The sequence below is a fragment of the Neophocaena asiaeorientalis genome, unplaced genomic scaffold (genome assembly GCF_003031525.2).
Source record: "Neophocaena asiaeorientalis asiaeorientalis breed wild unplaced genomic scaffold, Neophocaena_asiaeorientalis_V1.1 scaffold681, whole genome shotgun sequence".
NCBI lineage: Eukaryota > Metazoa > Chordata > Mammalia > Artiodactyla > Phocoenidae > Neophocaena > Neophocaena asiaeorientalis.
The window spans coordinates 408,841-429,254 of NW_020172271.1; the positions used below are offsets into that span (position 1 = coordinate 408,841).

Below are 20,414 nucleotides of genomic sequence, written 5' to 3' on the forward strand. Positions count from 1 at the left end.
GTGGTCCAATGGTCAAGACTCCACGTTCCCAATGCAGGGGGCACAGGTTGGATCCCCGTTCAGGGAACTAGATCCTGCATGCATGCTGCAAGTAAAGATCCCGAGTGCTGCAACTAAGACCTGGAGCAGCCAAATAAGTAAATAAATAAACATTAAAAAAATTTTTTTTCATCTATTCTCCTCACATTTTCTTTTCCTCCAGAACTTTAAAGCAAATCCCAGACATCATACTAGTTCACCCACAAACACCTCAAGACGTATCTCTTATAAGTAAGGATTTTTTTTGGCCACGACACGAGGCTTGTGGGATCTTAGTTACACAACCAGGGATGGAACCTGGGTCCTCAGCAGTAACAGTACTGAGTCCTAACCCCTAAACCACCAGGGAATTCCCAGTAAGGACTTTTAAAAACCATAATCACAGTGCCATTATCACATATAACAAAACTAAATAAGTCTTTAATATTAACTAATTCTCTGTCCATATGCAAATTTTGCAAAGGAATGATGATAATGATTGGCATGGAACTGAAGCTGGCTAAGGAGAGAATAAGGTGGTGTTGTTCGGAACAATGGAAAGGCTGAGATCAATAGGCTGAAAGTCCTGGTGGGCGGGAACAACTACTGAAGTTAGGAGCCCACAGAGAGTGAGCTGGCGGGGGTGGGGGGGGGTGGCCCCACTTTTACCGTTGTCCATTGCTCAGTCACATCAGTCTCTTTTTTCTGTTTATTATATGAGGCAAACTCCTTCCAGTTTGGGATGCTGTTAGAGTCTGTGTAGATCTCTTTTCCACAATCTCATCTATTTTAACTCCAGCACAGATGCTCTCAGGAGAATCTGTAGACTGAATTAGGTCCTCCTTTATCCTAACCCTAACCCTTGGGATTTCTTTGGAGCACTTGTAATTTCAAAAGTTCAGGAAAACGTATTTTTTTAATGTCTAACTCCACTAAAAATTACGTCTCCTTTATTCACTGCTGTCATTGCCAGCGCCGAGGACAGCGTCAGTAGGACACCCTCAATAAATAATTTTTGGACAAAGCAGGGAAGTGTTCGATAACGGCAAACGCCAGACTTCTAAACCCACCCGTAACACGGTTTCTAAGGATTCTAAATTATTTACTCTCAAGTGACTGTCACCATTCCCTCACATGTAAAAAGATAAACTTAGGAGAGTCTTATCAGTTAATTACCTTAAGACTAAATTGGGCCCCTCAACCCTGCTGAACTCGGAAAGACAGCGCTCTAAAAACCTCTTATCAAGCCAAGTATGCTCGTACATAAAAGAAAGGACTAATCTTGGTGTTTAACCAGAGCCCTCCCGCGAGGGTCTACCTCGGTTTTGTTTGGGCCACGCCGCAGGGCATGCGGGAGCTAAGCTCCCCGACCAGGGGATGGAACCCACACCCCCTGCAATGCAAGCGCGTAGTCTTCACTGGACCGCCAGGGAAGTCCCTACCTCGTTCTAAAATGGCCAGGAAGGGCTGGGCCCGGCGGTGACACCCGGCAGGTTGCTTGGGCCAACGCGTGGGAAGCCAAGAGAGGATCCTAACCGCTCAGAACGGAAGTTCCTGAGCCTTCACACGCGCGGGGAAGCAACTCGGAAACGGACCAAGATGGCGGCGCCCACAGAGGGGCTAACGTTTGCCGCGGGGGTCGAAAAGAATTGTAGTGCGGTTGTTCGCTCCCCAGAAGAGACTCCCCAGAAAGTCCGGCAGCTGATAGATGAGGGGATTGCCCCGGAAGAGGGAGGCGCCGAAGCGTGAGTCCGCGAGTCCACCTTGGGTCTGTCGACGGCGGATTGGAAAGGGTTTGGGGGACTCAGGCCAGGGTAGGATACCCTGGGTCTGTAACTCGGGCGATGGGAATGGCTGCGGCTTGGGATCTTGAAGAGACTGGGGTTCCTTCGCTCAGTCGGCTTTAATCTTCTGCTCGGGAGGTACTGGGCGCAATTTTGCCTTAAGACAGGTTTTGGGAGGAAGGAAAAAGACAGGACCGCGAACTGAATATGCGCACCTGATTCCTCTGAGACTTCTTAACCTTTTTAAGTCCTAGACACCTTTGGCAGCCTGGTAAAGTTTATGAACACCTTCTGAGAATTATATTTTTAAATGCATAAAGTAAATTACATAGGATTATAAAGGATACCAATTACGTTGGAATGCAGTTATCAAGAAGTAAAAGAAAAAAAGTGATGCAGTAAAACGCTTCATTATTTAAGAGTTAAATAATATCTAGTAATAGGTCTGTTATCTACCATAATTTTGAAGTAGCGAGAGCATAAACGGTATTTCAAAACATGTGCAACAACCATAATGTGGTGACAAAATACCTGTGATTTCCATTGATGACAAATTTACAGGTACTGCTGATGCTACTGTGGTTTTTTAAATTATCTTCATTCATAATGGAGGAAAATGCTACATTTCAGTTAGAGGATACCAAAATAAATGTCATTTTTTTCTATCCAAGTTTATGGAAGCTCTGAATTTTTTCCAAGATCCATACCTCCCTGAGGCTGTCACTCTCAGAAAGATTCTTAGAATAAATTACTTTATTTTGAGTTATAATAGTTGGTGTAATCTTACTTTTAATAAAATTACTTTTGTCTTCAGTAGTTCCTCCCTCTACACTTCCCAGGTGCTGTTGAAATGCCTTTCACTGAATATAAAAGAATTGTTTTGCTGGGTTTTTTCTCCTTGAATTTTTTCATGAAATAGCTAAAATTCTTTACTTTGATTTAAATTTTCAAATTAGTTCCTTTGGGGAAGAAGTGCATAGCAAGGATCAATCCAGGTAGAAATATCAAAATTGTCATTTTCTGCTGTTAAAATAGTTAAATTTCTAAGATGGTTCAAATTGGATAATGCACAGAAGCCTTGAGTCTTATTTTGTGTTTACAAAAATTATGCAAAATACTGTTGGAGAGCAATGAGTGAGGTAGCATAGTTTGCCAGTATAGGATTAGTGGAGTATGGTCAAGGTAGAAATTGCTTGAAACTTAGTTATGGCCAAACTGTGGAGATTTGAATGCCAGTTTGAAGAATTTGGATTCTGCTTAGTAAGTATTGTGAAACTATTGACAGTGTTAAACAGAAAAATTACCTGACTGAAATGATATTTAGAAAGGTTAAAATCCAGAGTGGCGGGATTGATGATACAATGTGCAGAGAAGCTAGATAAAAAACGTTTAGGCAAAGTGATGCCTTGAAAGGATTACCAATAGTTCTGCCACTTTATTTTAGGAAGGACACATCTGCCACACTCCAGTCAGTTAATGGATCACCCCGAGCAGAAGAACCTCCATTGGAATCTAGAAGCAAAGAAGCCTTCTTTAGCAGAGTGGAAACCTTTTCTATATCCTTTTTGGTTTGAGTGAGTTGCACTTTCTGCCTGCTTCTGGAATTATTCTTCTAGGAGTAACACCACTTTCTCTGATGTTTTTAATTTTTAGAATTAAACTTGGTAAGAAATTTGGCTGGAGCTCCGTGGGCTCTTCACAGGGATAGTTCACAACGTGGCAGCGGGCTTCAGTCAGAGTGAGCAAGCAAGAGAGAGCAAGATAGAAGCTAGGTCTCAACTGACATCACATCACTTTTGCCATTTTCTATTTGCTAGAGTGTTTTTAATTTAAAGCAATTACAGACTTATAGAAAGATTGCACAGGTTACAAAGAACTTCCATGTGAGTACTTGAAAGTAAGTTGCCAAAGTGACACCTCATTACCCCCAAATATTTCCCACAAACAAGGACTTTCTCTTACATAACCACAATGAAACCATCAAAATTGGGAAATTCACATAATAAATTACTGCCATATAACCCTTACATCATAATCATTCCATCAATTGTAGTAATAATGTTCTTTATAGCAAAAGGATCCAGTTGAGAATCCTCAGTTTTTCCTTGAATTTCATGAGCTTGATACTTTTGAAGATCGTAGGCCAGTTATTTTATAGAGTGTATCTCAACTTGCATTTGTCTGATGTTTCATTATGATTAGATTCAGGTTATGTAGGAATATCACAGAAGTAACGCTGTGTTCTCATTGCATCCTGTCAGGTGGCACATGATTTTGATCTGTCCCTTTACCCTCGATCATCATTTTGATCAGTTGATTAAGGGAGTGTCTGTCGGTGTTTTCCATTGTAAAGTAGCTTTTTCCTCCTTTGTAATTAAACCTTTGTGGGGATGTGCTTTGAAACCATGTAAATATTACATTCCTCATCAAACTTTATGTAACTTATTGTAGCAGCATGGACTCATGATTTCCTTTTTTATTCAATGGGTCATAATCCATTACTATTATATATTTTGAGATTCTAGTTGCCCCTGATTTGGTGAGTGGGAGCCCCATGTAGATGCTCTTTACACCCCACTTGGCTACAGCACCCCAAGGTAGGCCCCCCTCTGTATGGACTCCCTCTTTACCCGACTTGGCTTTTTTTTTTTGGCTTTTGACACCATGCGATGAGCTGTCTCCCCACCTCCTGGCTTAATCCTCTGCCTTGCTCACCACCTGGTGGCTTTAGGACTGAATTGTTCAGGAAGGGGAAAGTATTTTAACCATGCTTCTACTCCTGTTCCTTGGATTAATTCCTGATATTGACAAAGCATTTAAAATCATTTTCTTTTGTTGTTTTTTTGTTCCCATTGGATATAAATTGATTGCCACTTTGATATGATAATTATTTATTTAACTTAAGCTAGTTAAGTGATTCTATTACTTTTATTCTACATAATCCAAACTCCTTTAACATTTATATTTAGATTCTGTTTCTAGCCTTCAGTCCTCCTTTTGCTGCTATTAGAATGTTTTCAAGTTCCTATATCCCTTGTAAAAATATAGAACTTTCCTGCATCTTTTATGTTTTATCCTTTTTTTTTCCCCTGTGCTCTGTAAAACAAGAGTTCTATAGGTAAAATAGAAAAAGCTGAGTGTTGAATATTAAAGATCAATAAATATTTTAGGACATATTTCCCATGCACATACTTACAGATGCTCTTGATGCTCTCAGCTTACTTAAAACACACGTACCACACACACGTTAGTATATAACTATCAAATTTGGGGTAGGGAGGAATAATGAATATTATTAATTTTACTGACTTTATTCTTCAGAAGGCAAAAGTGGATGTGATACAATAGGAGAGCAGAGATGAGTGATAAAATATTTTAGCTTGTTTGACCTTCACCATCCCTTACTGCTTAGGCAAATCCCAGTGCTTTCACTAGTGTTTTCAAATCCCTAGTATTTCATATTAAGCAAAAGCGAATGGCTTTTCTACTGTACCCCACAACCAATAATAAAATAAACATTTAAAACATATAAAATACATAGGGCTTCCTGTTGCTTTTCCTCTTAATGTGTTTATTCCTATATACATTGAGTTAAAGTTTTCATTTCTGACTTGTTCATTTTAATGTACGTGCATGTTGTTTTTCTTAATGTGAATACTCTTTGAAATGGGCAGGTAAGCCCCCTGAGCTGTCTCCACTGGTCTGTGCAAAATATGGCTGGGTCACAGTTGAATGTGATATGCTGAAGTGCTCCAGCTGTCAAGCTTTTCTCTGTGCCACTTTACAACCAGCTTTTGATTTTGACAGATGTAAGTATAAAGTACAAATTACATTTTTCTCCATATTCAAAATATATCTATACTAGGTGTTTTTTTGTTTGTTTGTTTGTTTTTTTTGCAGTACGTGGGCCTCTCACTGTTATGGCCTCTCCCGTTGCGGAGCACAGGCTCCGGACGCACAGGCTCAGTGGCCATGGCTCACGGGCCCAGCTGCTCCGCAGCATGTGGGATCTTCCCGGACTGGGGCACAAACCCATGTCCCCTGCATTGGCAGGGGGACTCTCAGCCACTGCGCCACCAGGGAAGCCCTATACTAGTTTTTCTGAAACGACCAGTCACTTGTGTTTGATCAAAGAATGTGTACTTCTGTATATAACAAGGTGAATTTGTGATTGTCTTCACCCTAATTACTAGCTTTAGTCATTACTTTTTTTTTTTTTTTAAAGCTCAGCTACTTTAGAGTGAACCTGACTTTGTGTATTCTGGGAAACTAACAGCAGTATGTTTATTTTATAGTTCCAAAATTTATACTTAGGCTAAGAGACACAGGACTTTTATGAAGGCTCACATTTTGGAATGCCTGCCTTATAAGATACATGATATCTCCTTTGTTATTGCTTTCAGAATCTTGATTTAGAACTTGTTTTGTGAAAAATATTAAGATGATTCAGTTGCTAATATTTCATGTCTTTAAATTTTTTCTGAGTTATTTTAATTCTTAGTTGTATCTATACTCTTAAAGGCTTTTGGTCATTGGATTTTGAATCTATACAAGACATTGTTTTTAAGGCATTGTTATCTATTCGGGTTTCAGATAAGGAGCGATGTGCTGAGCTGAAGAAAGCCTTGTGTACTGCCCATGAGAAGTTCTGTTTCTGGCCAGACAGCCCCTCTCCAGGTACTTATTTACAAAATTTCCCATTTACCATCTCTTCTTGGTCAATGCGGGGTTCTTTTGTTTTGTTTTTTTGCTTGTTTGTTTATTTGTTTTTAATTGGGGTATAGTTGCTTTACAGTGTTGTGTTAGTTTCTGCTGTACAGCGAAGTGAATCAGCTATATGTATACATATATCCCCTCTTTTGGATTTCCTTCCCATTTAGGTAACCACAGAGCATTGGGTAGAGTTCCCTGTGCTATACAGCAGGTTCTCATTGGTTATCTATTTTATACATATTAGTGTATATATGTCAGTCCCAATCTCCCAGTTCATCGCCACCCCTGGTCATTACGTTTCTCATATTGTCTATTTCTTTGAGAAAATCTAGCCTTTGAAGTTTCTTTTTCTTCCTGTCTATTTGCGCTTTACAAGAGAACTAATACTCATTCACTTATTGTGTTATTTATTAAGTGCATTTGATATGCCAAAGGTTTAATCGTACATACATTATCCCGTTTAATCCTCTCAGGGGCCCTGGGAGGTAGATATCAACCTGATTTTTAGGTGAGGAAACTGAGAATCAGAAATCTTTTTTACTATTTTATTTATTTATTTATTTGTTTGTTTGTTTACTTATTGCTGCCTTGGGTCTTAGTTGCTGCGTGTGGACTTTCTCTAGTTGTGGCAAGCAGGGGCTACTCTGCGTTGTGGTACGCAGTCTTCTTATTGCGGTGGGTTCTCTTGTTGTGGAGCACGGGTTCTAGGCGCACAGGCTCAGTAGTTGTGGCTCGCAGGTTCTAGAGCACAGGCTCAGTAGCTGTGGCGCACGGGCTTAGTTGCTCTGCGGCACGTGGGATCTTCCCGGACCAGGGCTCAAACCCATGTCCTCTGCATTGACTGGCGGATTCTTAACCACTGTGCCACCAGGGAAGTCCCAAGAATCAGAAGTCTTAAAACCAGCTAGTGAGGAGCCATGACCATGGTTTTATCTGATCTCAGACTCTCTGCTTTTCCCACCAGAGCAAACAGCCCCATGTTCTACCCAGGCTTCCTGGTACACTAATGGCACTAACGGTGGCAGTTAAATATGGTTCAGTTGCTAAAGAAGACTCACGGGACCCCACATTAGAGTGATCACAAATCTACAGTTTTTTACAGTAAAACAGCACAATATATCAGTAGCACTGAAGTAAGGATATCATCACAGCCAAAGACTGCCCCATGGTAAGGGGTCTGGAGAGGCCAGGTGCAGGCTCCTCTTGTCCTTCTCATGTAAGGGCTGTGGCAGTACGCACTCTCTCTCGAATCAGAAACCACTGATGTGTGCACAAAATGCTTCAGAACAAGGGAGCCCAAGACGTAGTCTCAAGTGGGATTTGCTTTTATTTTGCTGGTCGTGTTGGCATATTCCTGCTGAGTAACCAGCTTCAACAGCCGAGCCCGCCAGGGGGCTCACCAAGACCAGGGACAAAACTCTTTGGACCCATGTTTACAATGCAGCACTATTAATTCATCTATTTCATGCTTGACAGGAAATCAGCTCCATGTAGGTATGTTTTTTATTTCAGTAGGACAGCTCAGGCTAATTCCAGGGTCACTGATGCCCAGGAATATTCCATGAGTGACCACTAAGAGGAAAAAATAGTTGGAAAGTGACCGTAGAGTGCCATCTACTGATATGTGAAGAGGTGATAGGAAAGAAATTATTAAGAAATAAAATTTTTAAAGTGAAAATGACTGTATAACAAGGATTTCCTGCTGTTGGCCTAGCTGTTTCACGGTGTAGTATAACAAAACTCAGTCCTATGCGTGTTTGAATCTTCTCTGTCCAGTGCACCCAGGGCAGAGATAGATTCTCTATCTGCTAAGGCCTATGTTGGTGGTTGCGAACTCTTGCTACCATGCACTCTACTTTCTTTTTTTTTTTTTTGCATTTTAATTTTTTTGTACAATTTTTAAAGGTTACTTTCCATTTATAGTTATTACAAAATATTGGCTGTATTTCCCATGTTGTACAATACACTCTACTTTCTTGGTCCCATTTGTGACTTCAGCTACTTCAGCTACCTACTTGAAGACTTCTGACTTCTATTCAGATCTCTCTTTTGAACTTGACTCATATTTTCAACTACCTTCTAAACATTTCCAGTTAAAATCTTACAGGTACCTAGAACTCAAAATATACAAAACTGATTTCTTCATCTTATGCTTAAAACTTTATTCACTTCTTATGTTGTCTCCATCTTGGTAGATGTTACTTACCTCCCCCTCCAGTTATGCTACCCAAAAACCTGAAAGTCACCTTAGATGCCCCTCCTTATCATCACCAGCTGGTCCTATCCATTCTACCTCCTAAATAGATCTCAAATATGACCTTCCAATTATATCATCCCTTGATTTGTTTTTTTTTTTTTTGCGGTACGCGGGCCTCTCACTGATGTGGCCTCTCCCGTTGGGGAGCACAGGCTCTGGACGCACAGGCTCAGCAGCCATGGCTCACAGGCCTAGCCGCTCCGAGGCATGTGGGATCTTCCCGGACTGGGGCACAAACCCGTGTCCCCTGCATCGGCAGGTGGACTCTCAACCACTGCGCCACCAGGGAAGCCCCCTTGATTTGTTTTTTTGACATTCAAGAGACTTTTGTGTGGAGAAAAGAACACCTCAACTATTTATACTTTAATGCTTGCATTTATTAAGCATATCTAATAAAATTGTGAAGGTAATTTTTTTCTAACATTTACCAATAATTACAAACTAAATTAAATCACTGTAAACATTTTAAATTACAATTACTAATTTATTAGGACTGATTATTTTGAGCATATCGTATACTTTAAAGTAGACAAAATATACACATACATTAATTGTAAAACACATATTTAAACTTATGTGAAGACATTTTCATGATGGGATTAATTTCTTCTCTGTTCACTCTTTTCCCTTCATAGGTTTTTAGTGGTACTTTCTTAGGGTTGTAACAATCAGACCAAATCCTGAATTAGAAGATGATCAGATAGGTGTTGGGACCTGGTTTCTTCTCCCAAGTTTTGTTAAACCAAAGCCACTGGTCATCAGGACGTGTTTCTGTTTTATTATTAAACCTCACTTTTTAAAAGTCCACACCTTTCTCATTGATTTCAGTTTTTTATTACCTGACTTTTCTAGTAAAATGATACATCTTTTTAAATTAATGACTTTTTTGACCTATTTGGTTGCTTGCAACAACTTTAAATTTTTTTAATTTATTTGTTTATTTTTGTCTGCGTTTGGTCTCCATTGCTGTGCGCAAGCGTTCTCTAGTTGCGGCAAGCGGGGGCTACTCTTTGTTGTGGTGCGCGGGCTTCTCATCACGGTGTCTTGTCTTGTTGCAGAGCACGGGCTCTAGGCACGTGGGCTTCAGTAGTTGTGGCACGAGGGCTCAGTAGTTGTGGCTCACGGCCTCTAAAGCGCAGGCTCAGTAGTTGTGGCACACGGGCTTAGTTGCTCTGCGGCATGTGGGATCTTCCCAGACCAGGGATCGAACCTGTGTCCCCTGCATTGGGAGGCGGATTCTTAACCACTGCACCACCAGGGAAGTCTCAACTTTAAATAATTTGATAAACTCTTAAGGAATATTTTGTTACCCTTGAATATAGAAAGTGTCTCTTTGTTTTATTTTTAACTTTTTGAGTAATTTCTAAAATTGTGGAGTGTTTCAAGTAGAGAAAAAATTGTAGATAATAATAATATAAGAAACATCTCTGTATCTACCACCCAACCCCACCTAATACTAACATTTTGCTATCCTTGCAAAACCACCCCACCCTGCTTTCTTTCTGTTAATCAGGAAGAATTACAGATACAGCTGTGTAGTCTTCCCCAATCTCATTCCCTGCCTCCCTGTCCTGTAATAACTACTATCCTGAACTTGGTGTCCATGATTTGCTTACATGGTTTCTATGTCTACAACATTTACATGTATCTAGAAGCAATATATATGGCACTATTTATTTGTTTTAAAATTTTCTATGAATGTTATCATTCTATATATATTCTGCAACCTACTTTTGTAAGGGGAGTCAACTTTTTTTTAATTAATCCATGTTGTCACATGTAGCATGTTTGAAGCTTTATAATAAGTAGGGCCATCTAAAATTTTAGTCTTCTAGGAGATGAGGGATAGTGTTTATCTAGTTAACTTTCCATTTGGGAAAACTAGCTTATTCATTTTAGAACCTCCTGTCAAACCATCTTTGTACATGATTGTTGTGTGTGACTGTAACTCGAACACCCTTTTCACCAAGTTATGTGTCATCACAAGTGCTAATCAATCCTTCCTGTACTTGGTACACTTCCTACCTACTCTGATTCTATTTAGCATATTCGCTCTTCCCTTCTCTGCTTACACAGATTTTGAGCTTTTAGATGTATAGATTACTGTTTTTCATAAAATTTGGGAAGTTTTCAGTTAGTATGTCTTCAAATACTCTTTCTGCCCCTTTCCCTGTCCTTCTTCTGTGTCTCCCATTATGCAGATGTTGGTGTGCTTTGATAGTGTTCCTTCATTCAAAATTGATGCTCCTTCTCTCCATCCTTATGCCACTCATATCTTAGAGGGATTACTACTTTAAATCACCTTAATGTCTGCTAAGCTTATTTCTTTGCATCCAGACTGACCCCTTAGTCTCTGCTCTAAATTAATACATACTGTCTATAATATCACTTTCACTTCTTCCTTTTAAAAAATCTTCCAGTAGTTTCTCATCACATACATTAATAAAATCATGGTCTGGCTGCTGTCTATACTTTAACCTTCTCTCCGACTAGTCTCCCCACAGGAATACTGTGTTCCAACCCTGTGAGACTATTTAGAATTCCCCACATGTGCTATCCTCTAGGGCTTTACTTTTACACACTGTTGTTGGTCTTTCCAATTCAGCTTAGACCTGACTTCTTCTAAGAAACCTTTCCTGAGACTCTGCTTTTTAAACATAATCACAGGGACTTCCCTGGTGGTCCAGTGCTTAAGACTCCATGCTCCCAATGCAGGGGCACAGGTTTGATCCCTGGTCTGGGAACTAAGATCCCGCATGCTGAACAGTGTGGCCAAAAAATAAACATAATCACAAAAGTACTATCACAGCTCTATCCAAAAAAATCAGTAATTTCTTTTTCTTTTATTGTTTATTTTTCCAGCTTTATTGAAGTATAATTGACAAAATTGTAAGATATTTAAAGTATGCAGGGGGCTTCCCTGGTGGCACAGAGGTTAAGAATCTGCCTGCCAATGCAGGGGACACAGGTTCAAGCCCTGGTCGGGAAAGATCCCACATGCCGCGGAGCAACTAAGCCCGTGCGCCACAACTACTGAAGCCCATGTGCCTAGAGCCTGTGCTCTGCAACAACAGAAGCCACTGCAATAAGCTCGCACGGCACAACGAAGAGTAGCCCCCACTCGCCGCAACTAAAGAAAGCCCACGCGCAGCAGCAAAGACCCAACGCAGCCAAAAATAAATAAATAAATAAATTTATTTTTTTAAAAAGTATGCAATGTGGTGATCTGATATACATATACACTGTGAAAGGATTTCCCTGCCCCCATCAAGTAAATTAATTCTTTTTTGAAAATTGCATTATGGGGTTTCTAGGAACCAAAGTGTAGTATTAGAGTGAGATGATAAGGATTTTAAATATTAGGGCATTTGATTCTGGGACCCAAGAAACTGTAATCATTTTAAGACCCAAAGTACTAGAAGTTTAGCTCTATCAAATGATATTAAAAACCATACTGTAATCATTTTGTTGTTGAGAAATAAAAATCAGTACTCTGATAACTGATCTTTTAGCATCAGAAAATTAATATTATTTAATAATAGCAAATATCTATTGGGTGCTTCCGTGGTGGCACAGTGGTTGAGAGTCTGCCTGCCAATGCAGGGGACACGGGTTTGAGCCCTGGTCTGGGAGGATCCCACATGCCGCAGAGCAACTAGGCCTGTGAGCCACAACTACTGAGCCTGCGCATCTGGAGCTTGTGCTCCACAACAAGAGAGGCTGTGACAGTGAGAGGCCCCACGCACCACGATGAAGAGTGGCCCCCGTTCGCCGCAACTAGAGAAAGCCCTCACACAGAAACGAAGACCCAACACAGCCAAAAATAATGAATAAATTTAAATATATATATATCTATTGGTAGGAGTAATGAGAAATCTGTAAATTTTGTGAGATATTGTCTCTGCCCTTAAGGAAAATAAAACATTACTGAGATTAAACCTGAAAACAATACCTAAAACAATCCTAAAAAACAAGCGATAAATAATGATAATAATGATGAAGTAACTGTGATACATAGCACTTACTGTACACTGGGAACTATTTTTAGCACTTCAGTTACATTATTTTAATTGATTATCACAAGTCTAGGTGTTATTGTTAATTTCTTAATATCATCGAATATCATCAATTTACATTTCCCCTGTTGTTCTATACATGCTTTTTATTTTTTATAATTTGTACCAATATAATCTCCCAGTTTACTTTTTCCACAGATCGATTTGGGATGTTGCCATTGGATGAACCTGCGGTTCTTGTTAGTGAATTCCTAGATCGTTTTCACAGCCTTTGTCACTTGGACTTCCAGCTTCCTTCCCTGAGGCCAGAGGAGTTAAAAACTATGGTGAGTTTTTCTTGGCTAGCATACAGTGGCCTTCAGTTGTCGCCAACATGAATCATTTCTTTTAATGACAAGAGGCTACAGATAGCTAAGAAGAGAACTACTTGTTTGTCTCTTAACTGACCTTTTTCAATCTCTACCGTAAAGAGGATTTGAGGGTTTAAATAAGTGAGTTCCATTTAAACTTTTAGATGGGATTCCTTAAGTGGCGTAAATTCAATTTTATCTCAATTTGTTACTTAAACATTTAACAGAAGATACTGAAATGTGGCTTCATATGGTTTATCGCATACTATTTTCCAAAAGAGAGTGCTGGAGAAGTTATAAACTCCCTTTTCCCTTGTAAATAGAAATTTTGAAATGCTCTGTCCTATCTGCACTTTGAAACTGAATATTTACTGTCCCATTTCATCATCCTGTGGGTATTCTGTCAAGACAAACTTTACTGTAGGAAATAGAAGCTATTATTTTGCTTCTTCAAGTTGAGAAGCTATTATGGATTTTAGCACCAAACTGTTAGCCTCTGATGCCTATTATAAATGTCCTCCTGTCTCTAGTCAATGAAAGTGTTTTCACCCTGTCATAATGCTTTCTTATTCTTAGAACAAAAGTAAAGACTGTGGCAAGGTCTTTTGTGGTGTCAAAAGTAAATTCATTGCCAGGCCAAGAAATTAGTAGTAGTCTGTTGTGATTATTTGGGTTTGAAGTTTACAGGTTTCAGGGAAAATATGCAATTGGTGATTTGAAAACAAGTTAGTACTAAGAGAAGATGTGGTAGTTCCAGGAACACTGCTCCCTTTCTCAATCAGCAGATCCAGGGCAGTTCAGGAAGCTTCTGTGTGATACCTTAGCCTGTGCTGGAAGTAAGTCTTCTCCAGTGAAGAGAATTGTTTTCGTGTTTGTCATTTATTTCATGATTTTTGCCTTGTACCACCTAGGTACATCATTATCTATGACTTTTCATGGTGGTTGAAACTTTAAGTCTTTTCTCTTGATTCCTTTGTAGTGCTTGACAGAAGACAAGATCAGTCTTCTCCTGAACCTGGTTGAAGATGAACTCGATCACGGAACTGATGAGAGAAAAACTGCAACCAAACTAGGTTCAGACATCATCCAAATCCATGTCACTGCCTGTATTCTTTCCGTGTGTGGCTGGGCGTGTAGGTTAGTGAATTTGCCTGGGGACATAAACTGTGACAACATTATATACCCACACACAGCAGTTACTCCTAGCATTTGGAGATCACATGGTGTTTCCTGTGAGAAAAACAGTGACAAAGAAAAACTAAGGGGGTGGAGGAGGGATAGAAAGAATGAGTAACAAAACCAGAATTAGAACTCAGGAATTCTTGAACACGCCTGAACTTTGTTTCTTTTACTATCACTTCCCAGCTGGGAATTCGTGTTCCTATAAACAGTGAAGCTCCTTTCTAGTTTTAGAAAGGAAAAATCAGTTTAATTGATAAGAAGTACGGAAGGAAGCACCAGCTGGAATCCTCTAGGCCCCAAGTTGGTGTCTGCATTCCAGCTGCTCAGTTCAGCAGACTCCCTCTGAGACAGAAGACTGTCAGACCAATTTTGATTTACTTTAAATATGCTTTCTTTGGTAGATTAAGCAATACTTTTCATTTACACAGACAAACTTTAAAAGGGACATGAGAAATTTATAAAACTTACCTTTAAAATAGGCTTGCCATAGAGAGCATGCTAAGGCCCCTAGATCTTTCTGTAGGAAATACGTGAGAGATGATGAAGCTGGGTCCTAGGATCGGAGGGCGGGGCCCTGAGAGGAGGTGGTTCCCAGTCCCCTGGCCTGTTTCAGAGATTTGTTTGATGAGATGAAGCATACTCACAGATCATTATGCTTAGTCCCTTGAAAATGTTATCCTCTGAGAAAACGCACTTTTTTTTCTATTCCTACCTAGTTCTTCGCTGGAACCCATGCAGCTCTCTCTGATAACATGTTCACAGTGTATGAGGAAGGTGGGACTCTGGGGCTTCCAGCAGATCGAGTCATCCATGAGCGACCTGGATGCCTCCTTTGGTCTGACCAGCTCCCCCATCCCAGGCTCTGAGTGCCGGCCGGAGCGCTTCTCTCTGGTGCCTGATTCTCCTCGGAGGATGATGACTCGGAGCCAGGATGCCACGTTTTCCCCAGGCTCAGAGCAGGTATAGACTTAGTTGGCTTGTTTGGGGTGGACTTTTAATTTATTTTTTCAAATTTTATTCTGTTTTTTAAAAAATATTTATTTATTTGGCTGTGCCGGGTCTTAGTTGCAGCACATGGGATCTTCGTTGAAGTGTGTGGGATCTTTTAGTTGCGGCATGTGGGCTCTTAGTTGCAGCATGTGGGATCTAATTCCCTAACCAGGGAGCAAACCCGGGCCCCCTGCATTGGGAGCATGGAGTCTTAACCACTACCACTGGACCACCAGGGAAGTCCTAGGGTGGACTTTTTTTTTTTGCAGCACACGGGCCTTTCACTGTTGTGGCCTCTCCCGTTGCGGAGCACAGGCTCCGGACGCGCAGGCTCAGCAGCCATGGCTCACGGGCCAAACCACTCCACGGCATGTGGGATCTTCCCAAACCGGGTCACGAGCCCATGTCCCCTGCATCGGCAGGCGGACTTTCAACCACTGCGCCACTAGGGAAGCGCTCAGGGTGGACTTTTTAAAAACAGCATTCTTACCAGAAGTGTTGTTGGCAGAAAAGTTGGAAATTAACTTAGGTTGTATAATTAACTTAGGTTGAACTTCACTTATAACCGCATTGACAAGAATATTACAGAGTGGTTTTATCACCAGTTGCAATGGAGATGCTAAATTCATTATTTTGTATAGAAATCTAATATTCTTTGAAGAGTTTAGTTATGTAAACAGTTCAGAAACTAAATTCTTATAGTTTTAAAAATATTAGCTTTCACATGCTTCTAGAAATATTTCTCCTGACCGTGGTCATTAATGTCATTAGGGTACTTCCATCATCTCCCCTTTCCTTCAGGCTGAAAGGAGCCCAGGTCCCATTGTCTCTAGAACTCGAAGCTTGGACTCTTCCAGTCCTGTTGACCGTCCTGAGCCAGAGGCCGCTAGCCCCACCACCAGAACCCGCCCAGTGACACGAAGCATGGGAACAGGAGACACCACTGGCCTAGAAGTGCCATCTAGTCCTCTTCGGAGAGCCAAACGGGCTCGCCTCTGCTCTTCCAGCAGCTCGGTGAGTCTGCCTGCATGTGTGGAGGTCCCTGAGCACAGCAGCACCCAAGCCCTCACCATGTAGCACAGAGAAGCAGGCATGAGCTGAGACTGGTCCTGTGGCTATAAGGAGGCCATGAGAATAAGTTTAAAGATGGGACAGTTGGGTGACCAGAGGGAAAAAAAATTTAAGGGTTTTGCCATTTGTTTCTTTGGGACATCTTCTGGCAATGTAATAAATTTGTCTTGCCCAAGGGACAGTAGTGAGAAAAGAGGATAGACCTGATAAGGGATGGTTTAACACAAAGGGAGTTAAAGAATTTTAAAAGTGAGAGGGAAATACATAGGCGAAGTTTAAAGGAGAACGTAAGACTAGAAACGTGGGCATTGTGAGATTCTAGAGTTGACAATTTACAGCAATGCCTCCCTGAACTTACATAGTATCTGCCCTTCATTAACACGGATTCCTCTTCCTCCTCTCTCAGGACACATCTTCCCGAAGCTTCTTTGATCCCACTTCTCAGCATAGAGACTGGTGTCCTTGGGTGAATATCACATTTGGAAAAGAAACCAGGGAGAATGGTGGAACTGAGGTAGATGCCAGCACCCCGGCAGAGCCAGGCTGGAAGGCAGTGCTGAACATCCTCTTGGCCCACAAAGAGTCTAACCAGCCAACTGAAACCGACTCCATGGTGAGATAAGCCATTGCCCTGACCATGTGCAGCACTTCCTGTTTATGGGATGAGGAGAGGAGGCTGGTCCTATAATTAGCACCCTGCCTGCCCACAGCTTTCATAAGTCAAGGTAGACACAGTCTGGGTGCATCCTAGAGAACAGGCATGGGACTGGTTCATTCTTTCTGCAGTTTAGCATATGGCATTCCACCGAATTCTGATAAACTCTTTGTCTTCTCCACTCAAATGACTCGAAGTAGAAAAGGAATACAGAAACAGAAAGAGATAACAGGCTGCTGCTAGTGTTGCAGAGCAGCTGCTTTTTCCATCTGAGTTACTGTCACTTGCACTTGGAGCCTGGCCAGTTAACTTAGCTGTCAGGATGGAGCACTGTGCTCCACCACCACGACCTTGATTTCATTCCTTATGGTGGGCACATTACTTTGCTGTGTTCCGCGGCCCCCTGTGCACTGACCCTCAGCTGCCATCACAGCAGTGACTGCTGCTGGTGACACTTGTGGGTAAATGCAAACCCGTCATGACAGCTGAGAAAACAACTCAAGTGTTTGCTCTGTGCAAAGGACGGAAGTGAGAGGAGGGTGGGCATTAAGGAATCACAAAAACTGCATTCTGGACTTCCCTGGTGGCGCAGTGGTTATGAAGCTGCCTGCCAACGCAGGGGACATGGGTTTGAGCCCTGGTCCGGGAAGATCCCACATGCCACGGAGCAACTAAGCCCGCGTGCCACAACCTACTGAGCCTGTGCTCTAGAACCCGCAAGTCACAACTACTGAAGACCGCGCGTCTAGAGCCCATGCTCCGCAACAAAGAGTAGCCCCCACTCACCGCAACTAGAGGAAGCCTGCGCATGGCAATAAAGACCCAGTGCAGCCAAATAAATAAATAAATAAAATTTAAAAAAAACAAAACAAAACAAAAAACTGCATTCTCTTTCCTTTACTGGCTCATTCCCAAATTTGCCATGTAACTTGCTTAGTGTAAATATAATAATTTCTGACCTCTGTTCCCTCCAAGGACAAAGTAAAATAATACTTGCCAGCAAATGTTTATCAGAAGCATTCCCAGATTCATGGTTTTGTAGGGTCACAGAATTCCACTGGAGGGAGCTATAGTGATGCTAGACGCCCAAGAATGTGCATTCAGGGGCTTCCGTGGTGGCTCAGTGGTTAAGAATCTGCCTGCCAATGCAGGGGACACGGGTTCAAGCCCTGGTCTGGGAAGATCCCACATGCCGCAGAGCAACTAAGGCCGTGCGCCACAACTACTGAGCCTGCGGTCTAGAGCCTGCAAGCCACAACTACTGAAGCCCGCATGCCTAGAGCCCGTGCGCTGCAACAAGAGAAGCCCGCCATGAGAAGCCCGCACACCGTAACGAAGAGTAGCCCCCACTCGCCGCAACTAGAGAAAGCCCACATGCAGCAACGAAGACCCATTGCAGCCAAAGATAAATTAATTAATTAACTTAATTTAATTTAATTTTTTTTTTTTTTTTTGGCCGTACTGCGTGGCATGCAGGACCTTTGAAGGTCCGTTTTAACAACTTGTCTTTTAAGAGTCCCCACAGCTGCTATGACTGGGAAGTACAAAACTTAGAAGCTCTGCAGTAAAGGATCTTGAAGTTAGAAAAAAGTTTATACTATTTTTCAACTTAAATCTCTCAGCTGTGTCACTGTATTAACTAAATCGCCCTCAGTCACAAGAGTTCAAACTTCCCTCCTGGAACTCATTTTATTGAGACATTCAGCCGCAAAGAGTATAAGAAAACAGTGAAAATGTCATCTTCTGTCAGGAATTGGAGTGAACTTTATGGATTATCTTGCTAGATATGTTTGTGCTCTCACTGAGACCCTGTGCTTTTCACTATGACTCTCAAAGGCAGAGAGAACCACATGTTCTGCTTCACTGAGAACTTTTATCTTTTAGTGAACTGTTTTGTCTCCCTGTAACACCATTTCTCAGAATCTCAGGTCACTTCACAGACGAGATCAAGTGGCAGTGAGATTCTTCCTATTATTAGCTCTGCTGGCTAAATCATGAGTCTGAGAAGGCCAAGGTCATAGTTTAAACTCTTAAGGGTCATTTAACTTTGTTTCATTCCTTGGCCTTAGATTATACTATTAGCACCAGCTAGGCATCTTGCAAATATGAATCCTTGTTCACAAGAGATGATGAATAGGGCCAATTCAGCATCACAGACGCGAAATCAGTGCGAGATGAGTGCTGCACTGATGCTGGGTCACAAGTGTCATCCTCACATTCAAAGATTAGGGCGCATACGGGTGCTTGGAGGAGGACATAAGCCTTACTTTAGAGGCTCCAGAGTATGTTAGCAGTAATCTAACAGTAGACTCAAGCTTCCTAATTTTTAGTCTGGCTTTAGGTGTATATTATATGTAGCACAATATAAGATTAACTGGTTTTACTCACTCCTAGACATATGTAGATCATGGTGGGAGAAATTTACAGACCACACCTTAAAGCTATTACCCATCCTTTGTCTCTATAAAAGAATTTAATCTCTAATAATGAGCTTTTTTATTTATAGAGTCTCTCTGAGAAATCGAGGAAGGTGTTCCGAATATTCCGGCAGTGGGAATCTTTATCCTCATCCTGAAGATATTCCAGCCCTTCCTGCAGAGAAGTGGAATGAGTGGCTTTGAAAAATGAAGCCTGAATTCCCTTTTGAGCAGCTGATGCTAAGTTTTTCTCCATTCTGGTTTAATCATAAGGAGCCCCTGCCCTTGCAAAGGCATGCATGTCATCATCTGCATCTGACTGAGGGGAAAACCTGTTTGCAGCACAGGGATGTGGGCTGGGAGAGGTAGGGCGACCCTGGCTCTGTTCAAGGAGTGCATGGTTCCAAAACTCAACTGAGGACCCAGGACTTGAGCATTTTTAGTGTCTTTAGTGGGGGCAGTGTTTTGAGGACTCTTATATCCCAGGAATACATCAGTATGTGTTAATAAAATATTTGTTAAGATTCTCACAGCTGGAGAACTGTTTTCCTCCTTGTCTAACGGGCTGACATAAAGGAAGCTGAGACTGAGAAAACTACAGTGGAGCAGTAAACAAAGGCAAAATTTCAGTTTTCAGATTGGCTGCAAAGCCTGGAATTTATCTGTGATTCTAGTCAAAGAAGTATTCCTAAACCAGAGGCAAGACGTGGTTCATTATATCACCAGGAGATCTCCTGATGCGTTATAGTGAATGGTAAGCTGATAATTTTCTCTCTTCATTTTGATAATAACAGAATAAGAGACTATAACAAAGGGAGGAAGGCTCTTCAGAAGAGATCCCTCTCCATGTGCCTTCTAATGCAAGGCTCCCCTGAGTGGGGCTCCCCAAGGCTCTTTCACTGCTTCTGGAGAGCATTGGTGTCCATGGTGGAGAAGCTGACCCTGACCTGCCCCAACTGAA

General features: G+C 41.5%; 1 protein-coding gene across 2 annotated transcripts; it reads left to right on the forward strand.

Moving 5' to 3' along the window:
- Positions 1-1,365: 1,365 nt before the first annotated feature.
- ZC3HC1 (zinc finger C3HC-type containing 1) lies at positions 1,366-19,983 on the forward strand. Of its 2 annotated transcripts, none has more exons than XM_024763380.1 (10): positions 1,366-1,763; positions 3,247-3,358; positions 5,461-5,611; positions 6,396-6,479; positions 12,987-13,114; positions 14,118-14,275; positions 15,037-15,280; positions 16,112-16,324; positions 16,788-16,994; positions 19,543-19,983. In XM_024763380.1, exons 1-10 carry the CDS (start codon positions 1,618-1,620, stop codon positions 19,609-19,611), a joined length of 1,512 nt encoding a protein of 503 aa, XP_024619148.1. In that variant the 5' UTR covers positions 1,366-1,617; the 3' UTR covers positions 19,612-19,983. The 2 variants fall into 2 exon arrangements, with proteins under 2 accessions (XP_024619148.1, XP_024619140.1); XM_024763372.1 differs by having other exon boundaries at positions 1,615-1,763; positions 16,082-16,324.
- The last annotated feature ends 431 nt before the right edge of the window (positions 19,984-20,414 follow it).